Genomic DNA, 14,499 nt, shown 5'->3' with positions numbered 1-14,499 from the left:
TACATTCAAACATCACATGTTCCCTTATTTCCATCTTCCTATCTCCATAGACACACAGTCTTTCTTCGTAAGGTTGCCTTTTATATTTACCTTTTATTACTGCAGATGGTAACATAACTCTAAGCAGGGTAAATGCTTTCCTATAGTCTGGTTTGTCTAAATTTTTTAAATATGACATTGGTGTTACCTTACTTAAACCCACACTTCTTGGCAGATATTGCCTTATCTGGTTCAAATCATGTTGTTTTTCAACATCCATGATTCTTAACTTATCAAAAGGTTAACTTGATTATATTCCATATTCAACAGAAATTGTTTGGAGAGTCCATAATAACAGTTTGAGTTCTGTTTCTTTAATCCGGTGTGATACTATGGAATCTCTTATTATTCGACCTGTTAGTCCAGTGGGATTTGTATATAATTTAAACCAATATAAAATATCAGCAATCCAAAGGCGTGCTCCTTAAGTATTTCTGATCATGGAATTTTACCCATCATCACTCTAAAGTGTGACAATATTTGCTTTCCTGAAGTCCAAACTACATGTCTGGCTATGTGCAGCTTTTCCCTTCCTCAAGACTGTAAATTGCAAAATTACATGGTCACTATTACCCAGGTGCCCATTACTTACACTTTGTTAACCAGTTTTTCCCTATTGGTGAGAATCAAATCCAAGATAACAGATCCTCTTGTTTCTCTCTACACTTTCTGGAAAATGAAGTTGTCAGCAAGGCAAGTCAGGAATTTCTTTGACCTTTCATTTTTAGCAGGATTGGACTTCCAACAGATATCCAGGTAATTGAAATCTCCCATGACCACTGTGTCCCTTCTCTTTGAGAACTTAGCAATCTGTTGTAGGAGTATCTTATCCAAGTCTGCCTCTGCCTGACTTGGTGGTCTGTAGCAGACCCCCACTATAATATCACTGTTACTTCTTACTCCTTTTATTTTTACACAGAGACTCTCAGCTGAATTTTTACGCTCAGATTCACTTATTTCCTCACAAGTATACCTCTTTTAGATATAATATGACTCCTCCACTTTTAAATAAGTTGTAGCCCTGAATCCTAACATTCCACTTGTGAGTGTTATCCCACCAAGTTTCAGTAGGGCTGATTAGGCCATAGTCCCTTTCTTGTATTAGGACTTTCAGTTCCTCCTGCTTGTTTCCCATACTCTAGAAATTAGTGTAGAAACATCGGAATCACTGTTTTATGTTCCTTGAAGTTTCTGTACTTACCTGCACATTAATGTTACCTAGGCTATGTGCCACTCACTGCAAAACTTTAGTGTTCTTATCTCTAGTTACTGGCATTATACTAGGCTTTGAATTTTTGTCTTGCTCCCCTATACGATTTAGTTTAAGACGCTCCTTATTAGGTTTGCAAGACTCTTACCAAACACCTTTTCCCCTACCTTCATGAGGTGCAAACCATCTCTCGATAGAAGAGCTTCATCTCAAAAGTGGAATCCAAACCTTTCCTTGACACCATCTAAGTAGCCAGTCTCTGCATTATCAGATCTTCTTATGCAGAGCTCCTAGTCTCTTTTAATACATTGTGGGCTGTGCCAAGCAGTATCATTTGTTCCCGCATGGATCAGCATGAAGGGATAATAATCCGTGATCTTGATGAGACTTCCTACTCTTTCAGTCATGTCCTGGATGCGTGCACGCAGTAGACAGCATACCTCTTGAGACAAGTCCAGTCAGCGCACTTTGGGCTCTACCCCTCTGAGTTGGAATCCCCAGTTACCAGTACATTCCTCTTCCTATTTTGGGGAGCAGAAGTTTGAGTCTTCTCATCCACAGGGGCCTGATAAACTTCCTTCAAGCGTCATGGAGGGTGGGGAAGTAGCCCTTGTTCCAGTGTTCAGAATCAGTATCTGTGGGGAGATCCTGGAACCGATTGCTTAGCAGCAAAGGCGCAGAAGGGCACCTGAGTTTCCTGCTCCTGTGGGCCTCTTCCTGTGTTGGAATCTTTTCCATTCACTGAGATACTTTTCCTCTTCCTCCTGTTGTCCTCTGTCCATTAAATCCTCACCTTCCTTTATACACTATAGTTCGGACAGGCAAACCTCAAGTCTCTGTATCTTCTCCTCAAGCAGGGTTACCAACTTATACTTGCTGCAGGTGTAATCATTGTTACCAAGAGGTAAGAATATAAATATCCCACAAACTTTACACTTCACTGCCTCAGCTCCCTCACTAGCCATGCTGCTGCTGCAATCCATTTTGAAATTAGTTCTGTTTATCTTGACTTCCCTGTTTATCTTGACTTCTCAGACTGCCTCTTGAGACTACTTGTGAGGAGCTACTCACATTCCTACAGGGCCCACAAGCTAAGAGCCACTCTGGTGAGGAGGAGCCTTGCAATTTAAAGGCTCAACCCCCCCCCCCCACCTCTGTCTTAACAATCAGAGCAACAGTGGAGGGCAGGGCCATCAGTTACTCCCAGGCAAACAGGCCCTTCTGTCTCAGCAACAAACAGACAAAAGCAATCAGAAACCCCTCTCCAGCAGTTATCTCACACAATAACCTCAGTTAATGCTCCCTAGCAGTTTAGGAAAAGCAAAATTACACTCACCTTGCCAGCAGTTCTGTCCCAGCTCCCAGAACCTTCCTCCAACCCCACTGAGTTACTTCAGTAGTAATGTAGTAAATAGTAATGACCAGCTCTGGAAAGGAACTGAAAGTCCAGCTCTGGCCAACTCTTTCTTCTTTAAAGATTTCTAAGCAACAGAGGGTCAGAATGTCTTTTGATTGTCCTGCTTCTTTTTCCATTATCTAATATGGAGGATTAAATGACAGAATTGGGAGCTCTCTTGCACATTTTTTTCTGCTGTTTCATCCACATTGCATTATACCAGGTGCTTAGGAATCATGCATTGCATTTGACATAACACTTGAGCCTGTTTTTGTTCGCTGTGTATCAGCATTAATTGAAAGCAAACAAAACTCACACTGTCCTCATTTCAAAATAGAGAGAGGAAAAGAGAAAGAATGGACGTTACCAAGACAGCTAAACTGGCATTTCTTGCCTTGTTCTTGTACTTTGTTTTTTTTATCAGAGGTACACATTTCTAAGCTTTTGGATGTAAACCCTTTTATACAAAAGGGTTGTCTTTTCTGTAGATTGGATATTGATTAACTTTGTTAGAGAATATAGTAAGAAATGACAAATAATCTTGTATGTTTCTTTTTTAGCCTTCTGAGCAGAATCCTGGAAGTTCTTTCAGAAAAAAGGAGTATCAGGAGTCAATATTAGAGCCTGCAGACCTGCATGAAAGAGCCAGCCAGGATGGGAGTGGTATCTCACACATTCTGGGCATGATGGCAGATTCTGCCAGCACTCAAGAGAAAAGAAGGCACAGCTTTCTTGATGTTAACAGTGAAGATAAGTTTTTTTATGGTGATGATGAGGATGACTCTAACATTAACTGTCCTACTGAGAAGGTAACAATGAATGGTGGAGAAGAATCTGTAAGCCTGAATAGGAGACTCCTATCTCCTCTCCCGTCTATAAAACCAGACAATTCAGAAGAGTCTGGAATAGAGTATGAGAAGATCCATGACTTGCTCAAAACTATTGGTCTTGACATTGAGTTGGCTGAAATTGGTAAGGGTGCTGCCCGTACGCAGGAACGACTCCACGGGAAAAAAACATTGCGTTCTCTAGATGGTTATTCTCATAAAGCAGAGTCTAGTGAGAAGGACAGCATTCAGAGCAATATTCATTCTACAGAGTCATATCAGAAGAAGTCTTTGTCACCATGTGGTTCTTCCCAGTCATCTAATGATGTACCCTCTGCTTCAATATCAACACATGCTAAAAGTAAAACACTGGAGTATGATAATTCTGCTGATCCACCAGACCAATCTTTTCCTTCAGTACCTGTAACTCCATCAGCACCACCTTTGCTACCTAACTTGCCACCACCTCCTCCCCCAGTTTCCCAGTATTCACTACCACACTTTTCGGCATTCCTTGCAGCTCAGGTATTGAAAAATTATCCTCCTCCCACAATGGCCCCACCTAGTTATAATGCATACAGACAGTGTATGGCTTATTCAGCTCCAGCTTGGCCCATGTATGCCCCTCCTCAGCAGTCTAATCCCACACTTCCGGATGTACATCGGCTTGCATCAGTGACAATGCCACTGCAGCCTACCCGGTCCAACCTCAGAGTTATTGAGACAGTTTCTACAGTCAAGGAGAATCCTGAAATCAAGAGAAATAAGTCTGTGCTTGTGGAGGTCCCTATTACTCCTACTGACTCCAAATTGGTCTCTCAGTCTTCCAGCAGTGGTACCACTGAAAGAATATCAGATGGAAAAAATCTGGCTTCTGAGAAGTCGCAAGTGAGTAGTTTTAACTTGGATTAAAATTTCCAGTAATATTGAAACACGGGCATTATCTGAAAATATTGGAGAGCTTATTATTTATCTGTGGGTTCCCCCCCCCCCATTTGATTAGTTTTCTCCTTTTTACAAATCAGACATTTTCCCCAGCGTTGTTGCTGGTGAGAAGTGGAGAACTGGTTTTCGCAACCCATAATGATGTATGGCTCTAGATGCCATTCATGGATTGTGATTATTTATTTCTTATCTTTCTCTAGGAATTCAAGTTGGGTGAGAGTATGCCAACAGATGAAGAGTGCAATAAAGGACATGGAGTAGCAGTCCAGTCTGGAAATAACTCTAGTAAAACAAGTAATGGAGTCCTCCTACAGAGTAATCTACATTGTGAACTGTCTCAGGTAAAGACTTCAGGAAAAAGACAGAATTGATCTTTTTTTTCCTTTCCATTTCCTGATGTGAATACCGGCACTTATTGCATGTTTATTTTAATGTATTTTTCTGTTCTTTGTTTTAAATCCCTACTTCCTCTTAAACATGTAGAATGACATGTCATGCAATCTCCCCATTCTGTTTTCAGGCCCATGCTATTTCCAAGGTTCCACTAACTCCTGGGTGTTGATTTTTGCAGTGTAGGAGGGACAGTAGTGAGAAGACAGAAATGCAACATATCTGCTTGCAGAACTAGTTCTTTGTGGTCAAGCCATTGTTGGGGAATTGTGTATGTCTGTGTGGGTTTCAAGTAACCGCCAACTTACAGCAAGCCTATGAATTAATGACCTCCAAGATATCCAGTTCTTAACAGCCTTGCTCAGATCTTGCAAACTGAGGGCCATGGCTTCTTTGTCAGTCCATCTCATGCTTGTCTTCCTCTTTTCTTGCTGTGTTCAACTTTTCCTAACATTATTGCCTTTTTCAGTGACTCCTGTATTTTGATCATATTATGAGAAGATGATAGCCTCAGTTTACTCATTTCAGCTCCAGGGAGTTCTAGAACCCACTGGGGTTTTTTTGGCAGTCCACAGTATTCGTAAAATTCTTCTCCTGCACCACGTCTTCAAATGAATTAACTTTCTTCCTGTCAGCTTTCTTCATTGATCAACTTTCACACCCATACATAATAATGGGAAATGCTGTAGTATGAGTTATTTTGATCTTGGTTGCCAGTGACACATCCTTAGGAATCTCTTCTAGCTCCTTCATGGCTGCCCTTTCCAGTCTCAGTCTCCAGATTTCTTGGGTGCAATCTCCTCTTGGTTGATGATAGAGACAAGAGACAGGAAATCATGAACTATTTAAGTTTCTACATTGTCAACCTTAAAGTTGTGTAATTCCTCAGTAGACATTACTTTTGTTGTTTTGATATTCAACTGTAATCCTGCTTTGGAGCTTTCTGCTTTAAACCTCATCAGTAGTAATTTCAGGTCTTCACTATTTTCTGCCATTAATGTGGTGTCATCTGCATGTCTCAGATTGTTAATGGCCCTTCCACAAATTTTCACGCTACCTTCATCTAAATCTTATTCAACTTTTCTTATGATAATGTTCTGCGTATAGATTGAAGAGATAGGATGATAAAGTAATCCTTGTCTGACAGCTTTGTCATCTGGAAATCACTGTTTCTCCACATTCTGTCCTAACAGTAGCCTCTTGTCCAGAGTATGGGTTGCACGTCAAAACAATCAGATGTTGTAGCACACCAAATTCTTTTTGAAGCATCCATAGTTTTTCATGAGTCACACAGTCAACAGCTTTGCTGTAATCTTGAAATGCAAACAGATTGCCTTCTGAAATTCTTCTGTTTGCCCCAGTAACCAGTGTTAAGTTTGCAATATGATTTCTAGTGCCTGTTCCTTTTCTGAATCTTGCTTGAACAGTTGGCATTTCTTCTTCCATGTATGGTAATAGTTATAATAGATAGAAATGCATCTTTCTTCAGGTGCAAGCCATGCCAGAACCAAGAACAAGTACGATGCAGTAACAGGTTCCCCAAGGTATTTGCTTTTAAAAGAAGACTAGAGGTGATATTCATGCAACTTATTGCCACTTAAGTTAAGGTTCCCCTTGAGTAGCCTTGACTTCTCAGAAGCTTCTTTTAAAATCCAAGTGTTCTATCTTGGTTTCCAAAATGTTCTTTCTTACAGTGCAATGTTACAGATTCCTCACTTGTATCTCTTCTGTAGGACTGTGATTCAGTGTGCAACTCCTTTGCATGTGGAAAGTCCATGCCCCATCTCTGCTGCTTGGCATCAGTGTATTGAATGCACTGGTTCTGTGCTGCAGTCCCTACAGAAAGCCCTCATCCAAATTTTTAAATCTGAGAAATTATCTAATTTGAACTAAGGTCCTGTGCATGGCACTACCATTGCCACAGTAAGCACTTGCTCTGCTGGGCAAGTATGTTCATTGCCAGTTAGTACCCTCAGCACAGCTGATGACTGCAGAGATTCTCTAGGAGAATCTGCTGCCTGGGGTAGGGTTTCCTATCATAGATGGTGCCCCTAGAGTTGAACCCCCTGGTCCAATCCTTTTGGAAGTTTGGGGGTTGTGGGGGGGGGCACCAGAAGCAATCCCATGAATTTGGTGCCTCTCACTCAAACCCCCTCCCTCCAGAGTAACTTTTCCCACTGTAATTACAGGGCAGAAAGTGACTGCGTTTTCCCCATCATAGGGGAAAAGGGCCCTACTTGGGTGCCCCTAGAATTGGATCCCCGAGCCAGTCTTTTTGAAACTTGGGGGTCCTGTGGGGGAGAGGCTCCTGCAGCAGGCTGGCAGACTTGGAGCCTTTACCTCAAACCTCCTCCCCCCTCAGCTGCACTTCGTTATATGCTGTTTTGCCATTGATTTCAATGGCCCATAGGGTATAATGGCGAGATAGGAGCACTCAATTTGGGTGCCCCTAGAATTTGGACACCTTGGTCCAATCTTTTTGTAACTTGGGGGTTCTGTGAGGGAGAGGCTCCTGGAGCTTCCCTGCAAATTTGGAGTCTCTACCTCAAACCCCCTCCCCCACAGCCTCACTTCATTATGCCCTATTTTGCCATTTACTTTAATGGCCCATAGGGTAAAATGGAGCTGTATGGCCGTTGAATTTCAGTGACAGTTCATGGCTGCTGCATTCAGCTCCCGCATCAGATCAGAGAATCTGATTCGGTTCTATAAGGCCTGAAAACAGCTGACTAGTTCAAGTAGGAGGGAAGCAAGATGACTCCGAGCTAGCAACCGTGGACCTCACAGCTCCACAAGTTCACTGTTTCTTTTAACCTTATCTTACTTAAAATTTGGATTTTGTTTGAACTACAATTTTAAATGTATAATACAAGGACCCAGTCTAATTAGAAGTGGTCTACTTTCAAATTAAGCTCTGGAGCTGTGTTAAAGAGATAAACCGGGAACGCCAAGAATGTTAAGACAATAAAGCTGCCTTACTATTTCTTTTGTAACCAAACAAAGCATTTGCCAGCTAAACAAGGAGGCTAAAACTGCTGCCCTCTTTTGATTATCCTATAGTCGATACTTCAAGGCTGTAAGGCTCAGTAATGGGTGCTAACAAGCATATAAAGCAGGGGCCGCAACCATGGACCACTACCAGTCCGTGGCCTGCTAGCAACCGGGCCGTGGAGTGAGGCAGAGCAGCCCCGGACTAAAGAGGCAGCACAGCCTCACTCCAAGGCTGCCTCGCCTTACAGGGTCCCGTACCAGTAGAGGGGGCAGCGCTGCTGTGACCTTACCCTTTCCCTCATTTATAGACTCTTTGAATGGGAGGGGGAGGAAGAAACAGCCCCAGTCCCCCCCCCCCATTTAAATACCCCCATGGGGGGCAGGGATGTGGAGTGGGTGGGTGGGGGAGCTTGGGATGACAAAAACCCCAGCACCCCCCCACACACACACCGATCCGTGGAAAAATTGTTTTCCACAAAACCGGTCCCTGGTGTCAAAAAGGTTGGGGGCCACTGGTATAAAGGATTCAGATGAGTCATTTACACCTCCTGTTAGCAAACAGAAAAAGATAGATTTTTTTGCAAGCAAGGAGACTCCAAACTATAACAGCTTTATTGCAAGTTGTTTTGCACCTCTGGTCAATGCATTTAATTTAGATGGAAGTTTTATTGTGGATGCTGACAACTAACCACAATCAGTAATGAGCATAGAGGCAGCAGATAATTACTTGAAGGAGCTCCCTACATTGATTGCTCAGACAGTGAATTTTTTTTTGCATCATTGAGTGAAATTAGATCAAACTTTGAACAACTGTAACTGGATTTGTAAATGTAATTAAATCTGCAAGTGATAATACACACAGTGATGTTTGACTATTCCTAGCTCCAGTCTTAAAAGTGGATGAGCCAAGTCTGAGCCAGAAGCAGATAAATAAAGAGAAATCACACAATTTGATCTTATAAACAAATAAGGTCTGCTTAATTGTATGCCCTTATAAAAGACAGATGCCTACCTGGAAGCCCAAGAAACAAGTAGTTTCCCATTTGAGGATGCTTTTTCCAAAGAACAAGACATCAATAGATTTAACATCTACAGAAATGCTAACTAGTGACAATCAATCGCAGAGAATTTTACTAAATTTTAATAGCCCTAGCCCTCTTTATTACTACATCAGAAAGCTTTTCTGAGATCCAGAGGAATCTTCCCAATTAGAGTATTTACCAACACCACCACTATGCCTCTATTCCCAAGAACTCATCATGCAAAGACTATTTAATACAAATGACACCTCCTTTAAAATTTCAACGGCATTACATATTCAGGCAAAAAGCAGATTGTCAAGCACACTTAAACATCTTCAAAGAGGAAATGGATGTCTTCATTTTGAAAATGCCATTGAAGACAATCTACCTTATGACACATCTCCTTTGGATACCAACCATCTTGATTGTCAAGCTGTAGGAGAGGAATCTGATTTCCACACCTGAACAATTGGTCAGCATTTCCCAAGGATTCTCAAGTGCTTAGGTACAGAGCCCTTCAGTTATTACTTAGAGGACCATGAGCTTGGACTGCCTGATACTTTAATAGAGTGCCCAGCTTAATATAATCCACCTCCACTAGAACCATCTGTTGTAATCGAGTGAAGGTTTGCCAACTTGAGAATGACTGCCTCACGAAACAATTCTGATTCCTCACTTTTGCTGAAAGAAGAACAGCATCTGAGAATTCAGACATTTCCATGAGGCTGAGTAGCGCTGTATCTACAGCATGAGGAGTTGGGCTGTACCCACTTCAGCAATTAGGACTTGGAGTCAGCTGGAGCCTACGACAGTGTTATGACCAATACCTATTTGTTTCCTCTTTTCTTGTGATCCTTCCTGAATGCTGGCTGGCTCTCTAAGTTTGTATTGCTACCTTCAGATTTGCTCTGATCTGCGTCCTAATATTGTTTGTTGGTTGGTTTTGGGTGGTGTCCTTGTGTGATTCTCCCCCCCATGCAAGTAATGTTGAGTGGTTAATAAATTTTAATAACCAAACCTGCTGCAATGATATGCAGCCCCCAAAGGTTTAGTCCTTGTTTTATACTGGAAAAGATAGGGTACCTATGAGGAGACCTCATTGCCCCTTTCTCCCCCCCCCCATCGTATTTCCCTAAGTAGTCCTTACAGCCATCCCCTTCCCTCCTCTCCACTACCTTATCCTTTCCCTGGCAGCCTCTGTTTCTTCCCCCACCTCTCTGATACACCCTTCTCTCCTCTCCCTTGGGTTTTTTTTTTTTGCCTTACCTGTTTCTCCCTCTCCAGCTTCACTCTTCCAATTCTGTCCCATCCTATCCCTTTCAGTTTATTTCCCCCTCCCCCAGTATTCTCAGCAAAGTTGGAAAGTAAGATCTGTGTTGTTTTAACTCTAAACAAATATGTCTTTACTTGTATGTATGTCTCAGCAAATATTATTATTTCCCTGTCTATTTTCACTGTTGGGCAATAATTGAATTGAGTAGGATGGGTGTATTGGCTTAGGAAAGAAACAAAGTATTGACAGGATTTCTTTTAGTCTATCCTTGATTTTATACTAAATTTAGATGTTTATAGTTTTAAATGGCAGTTTCTTTTATAATGTAATTGTATTGCCTTCTACTTCCTATTATTTGGATTCCTATGAACAAATGCCTAATAAAGGTTTCAGTAATCAGCTGAATCAGCTGTTTTTTGGGGTTGTATTCAGTTCGGCTGAACCAAATGCACTCCCCTACTTCATATGAAAGAATTGGAGGAGGAACAACATTTTTTTTTTTAAAAAAAAGCAGGTGGTAGAACTCCTACAGAAATATTACGAAGACCAGGTATAAGTGCTTTCTTCATACGAAATAGGGCAACTGGTGATGTTTGAAACTTGGAGCCAAGAATCAAACACTGGATTGCAACTGGAGATGCCCTTATGAAATTGTTAGCAGGGTTTCTTCACAGGCGTATCAAATTGATGCCAAATTCGTACAATCTGTAATATCCTGTTTAACTCCCACCTCAATATTTTTTTCTCTTTCCTTTTTCAATTCCTTTGTTCTTCCAGAAACCTTCCACTGTGAAGCTTTCCAGGAGAAAACAGAAAAGACTGAACATGATGACAAAGGCTCAGCACGAGAGAGAAAATGTGAGTTGTTCATTAACACAGGGGGAACACTGGACTGCCATGGAAGCTATGAAGGAATGCTAGTATTTGGCTTTACATTATTTGGAACAGAGACCACCAAATACTATTATGTTCTTACTCAAATGACTTAATAGTGTGAACTGTATGTTAACTAAGCAGGAGTCAAGTTGCACATTTTAGACCAACCCAAGTTTTATTCAGAACGTAAGCTTTCGTGTGCTCTAAGCACACTTCATCAGACCAGGGGATCATGTATTGTGGGCTGAAATACAAGCAGTTTGTTGATTAAGTATGCTGACTGATCACATGGTAAACCAGTGTGGCTTGGCCGTTTGGTCTCGATAGCCATAAAAGGTAATAAAGTCCTCTGCCAATTGATGTTTCTGTAAATCTAGGTGATTCACAAAAGGACATGTATTTCCTAGTTGTAGTCCATCTAATTTACTTATCAACATCAATCTATACATTATAAACATCATTCTAGTCTGCCATTAGAAAACATACAAGAATACATAAAATGAAAATGGGTCAAGTATATGTAATGAGATAAATAGCCAATATCCCTTATTAGACTATGTCAATATAAAACATTATTCTAATACACTATTATAAAAGAGAAATACATTGGAATACTGTGGATGTATAGCTGTACTCACTGAGAATGGGTTTAGCATATGTTAACTAGTTCATGCATAGGTCCCAGGCCCAGAAAAAGAGGGGAAGACCCCTGCACGAATTGGCTTCTAGTGATGGTAATCCCAGTGCACTGGCATTGCGTGGCTGAGTGCGGTCTTGGCGTTCATGCACCACCACAACTGGAGCAGATTTTAACTAAACTAGCAAAGCTCTGTGCATCCAGTGTGGATGTCCCAACCATCAAAATAGGTGATCTGCTCTCCATGATTCAGTGAATGAGAAGTCATACAACTTTTAACTTCCTGCTACCTTAATTGACATAGGAGCATATCTTAATATTTTGCACCCTGATTTTGGCTTGATGGGTCTCACCTCTGAACCTGGCAAGAAGTATGCTGTCTGTGGTGGGTGTTCAACATGCAGCCAAATCAGAGTGCAAAATATTAAGAGATGCACCTGTGTCAATTAGAGGGGTGGCAGGAAGTTCTTTCCCAGCAGTCCCAGTGCCCACCTGCATTGTTGGCATCTCACAGGTGTTGAGCAGCAGTTTGGCCACAATGCCTTAGGGAAGGGATTTGGACCTCGGGAAGCCCTAGCAAAGGTCTTCTAGCTCTTTGAGCTGAGTGGGAAGTGCATGCACCTCCTGTGCAGCAGCCATGGGCTGGGAATTGTGATGCTGGTTTCTCGTGTCTTTGTTCTCTATGGTTCGCTCTAGGTTGTCTCTCTTGGTTCTCTGTGGTCTCAAAGAGAACTGTGTTGAGCACATCAGTGGGCTGTCTGTAGTACTGGGCCATGTCTGCCCCAGTATCTTGGATTTGAGCCCAAATCATGGGGCTGAGTTATATGGGAGCTCTGGTATCTTTGAAGAGGTCTGCTACTTGTCTCATCTGATCTACCATTGCATCCCATGTGAAAGTTGTTGGGTCCATTGGGCTGAGGGTGACTTTGGTTTGCGAGTGGAGGCCAACTTAAAGTGTGCACTTGAACTCATCATCATTAAAATCAGAATCTCCCTGTTGGCGTCTGACTTCCTCAACAATGATGGCCAGTAGCTTCTTTCAAGCTACTTAGATTTCCAGATTCTGACCTGGAACCTACTTTCCCATGACATACTGATGATTAGAAGATACAGTGTACAGATTGATTTTTTTAAAGCTAATTTTATTAGAGGGATTAATAGCCTTCAGAAATCATTCTTCCAATAAACAAAGTTCATAATGCAGTCCAAAACAGCCAACAGAAAAAAGAGAGGCAACCCAGACGCTTTTCAATAACACAGCAGAGCTACAGAGCCAAGCTCCTCCATTGGCTGAGGCTCCTCTTCCTCCCTTTGGGAAGAGGGAAGGAGCAAAAGTCTGCTTTGCTCAGCTGCCTCATTCCAGGTGAGAAATAAAAAGTGGTGACTGAAAGAAGCAGGTGAGGGAGAAGGAAGCAGGTGATGGCCAGTTGCTGGTGGGCCTGATTGGAGCCCTCTGGAGGATAGATTAGGCCCATGGGCCAGACATTTGACACCCCTCCTCATGGCTGATATGTCAGTTTTTCTGCCGTGGCTATTTGCCATAGCTCAAGATACCAAAAATATAATGTTAAAAATTCTGCAGATTTTCAACTTTTTGCTATATCCTATGGGTTGCCATCAACCTAAACACTATTCTTCAGATGTCACCTTTTCATTTTGTTCCCCCCAGATTGTTAATAGAGCCAATGTTGGTGTGGAATAAATAATGAGTGATGTTTCCCATTCTGAAAATATTTTCTTCCAAAAGTGTACAGATTGATAAATGCAAAAAGAAACTATTGTACAGAGTATGCAAAAAAAAATTAAGTGCTTTTGAAAATTTTTAAACTATCTATTAATACAAAAACATTTGAAGTCCTTATTAATAGACTATAGCCTCTTATAACATTGATGTAAAATATAGTTGATTATTTGGAAGTTGTGTAATGGTGCCCTGCAGTGTTCCCTCTAAGCTGAGTTAGCATGGGCTAGCGCAGAGATTTTTAGCCTCCAGCTCACAGATTTTTGTCTTAGCTCAGGAAAAATGGTCCTAGAGCACAATAATGTATGCAGTAGCTCACAACTTTAATGCCAGTAGCTCACAAAGTAGAATTTTTGCTCACAAAACTCTGCAGCTTAGAGGGAACATTGGTGCCCTGGCTTAACTAGTATTCAATAGTATATTTGAGGATGTTGCCAACCTTTAAACAAGATGTTTGTGATACTTATCTTTGAATATTACTTCTAACTAATGTATATATATATCACTGAGGAAATGAATCAAAACGAGTGTGAATGTACCCAGGAACCTCATGTGAATCTTTCTTCTGAATGGAATTCTTGAAATAATATTTGATGATGGTGGCTCAGTGGTAGAGCATCTGCTTGGGAAGCAGAAGGTCCCAGGTTCAATCCCCGGCATCTCCAAAGAAGGTCCCAGGTTCAATCCCCGGCATCTCCAAAAAAGGGTCCAGGCAAATAGGTGTGAAAAACCTCAGCTTGAGACCCTGAAGAGCCGCTGCCAGTCTGAGAAGACAATACTGACTTTGATGGACCAAGTGTCTGATTCAGTATAAGGCAGTTTCATATGTTCATATGATGGTTTATATTAACTTTTTGGACAAGATTGATATTTTTTCTTCTTGTATTTTTCAATAAATGCATTTAAGGACTGCTGTTATTAATTTGTGACTGTTTATGATAATATAATAATTTATTAGTAAGGACTTCAAATATTTTTATATTAATAGATTTATTGTTTAAAATTTTTCAGAAGAACTTAAAACATTTTTTGTGCACTCCATACAGTTGTTTCCATGAAAGAGCAGCATCTCTGGGGCCTGACTTGGCCAAAGAGATTGGAGGTGCCCTGTGTTGTGGAACCGTTACTGAATCCCAACAGTTTTGTGAAGTT

General features: G+C 41.3%; 1 protein-coding gene across 1 annotated transcript in view; it reads left to right on the top strand.

Moving 5' to 3' along the window:
* The window catches only part of LOC132575596 (zinc finger protein 318-like), a 47,398-nt gene that overhangs the window by 16,189 nt on the left and 16,710 nt on the right, over positions 1-14,499 (top strand). The window contains exons 4-6 of the mRNA XM_060244385.1: positions 3,218-4,360; positions 4,618-4,758; positions 10,871-10,951. Coding sequence (XP_060100368.1) covers positions 3,218-4,360; positions 4,618-4,758; positions 10,871-10,951 — 1,365 coding nt within the window. The remainder of the gene's footprint in view (positions 1-3,217; positions 4,361-4,617; positions 4,759-10,870; positions 10,952-14,499) is intronic.

The sequence above is a fragment of the Heteronotia binoei genome, chromosome 1 (genome assembly GCF_032191835.1).
Source record: "Heteronotia binoei isolate CCM8104 ecotype False Entrance Well chromosome 1, APGP_CSIRO_Hbin_v1, whole genome shotgun sequence".
Taxonomy (NCBI): domain Eukaryota; kingdom Metazoa; phylum Chordata; class Lepidosauria; order Squamata; family Gekkonidae; genus Heteronotia; species Heteronotia binoei.
Note: the sequence above shows the minus strand (reverse complement) of the source record. Positions and strands in the feature narration are given on the sequence as shown.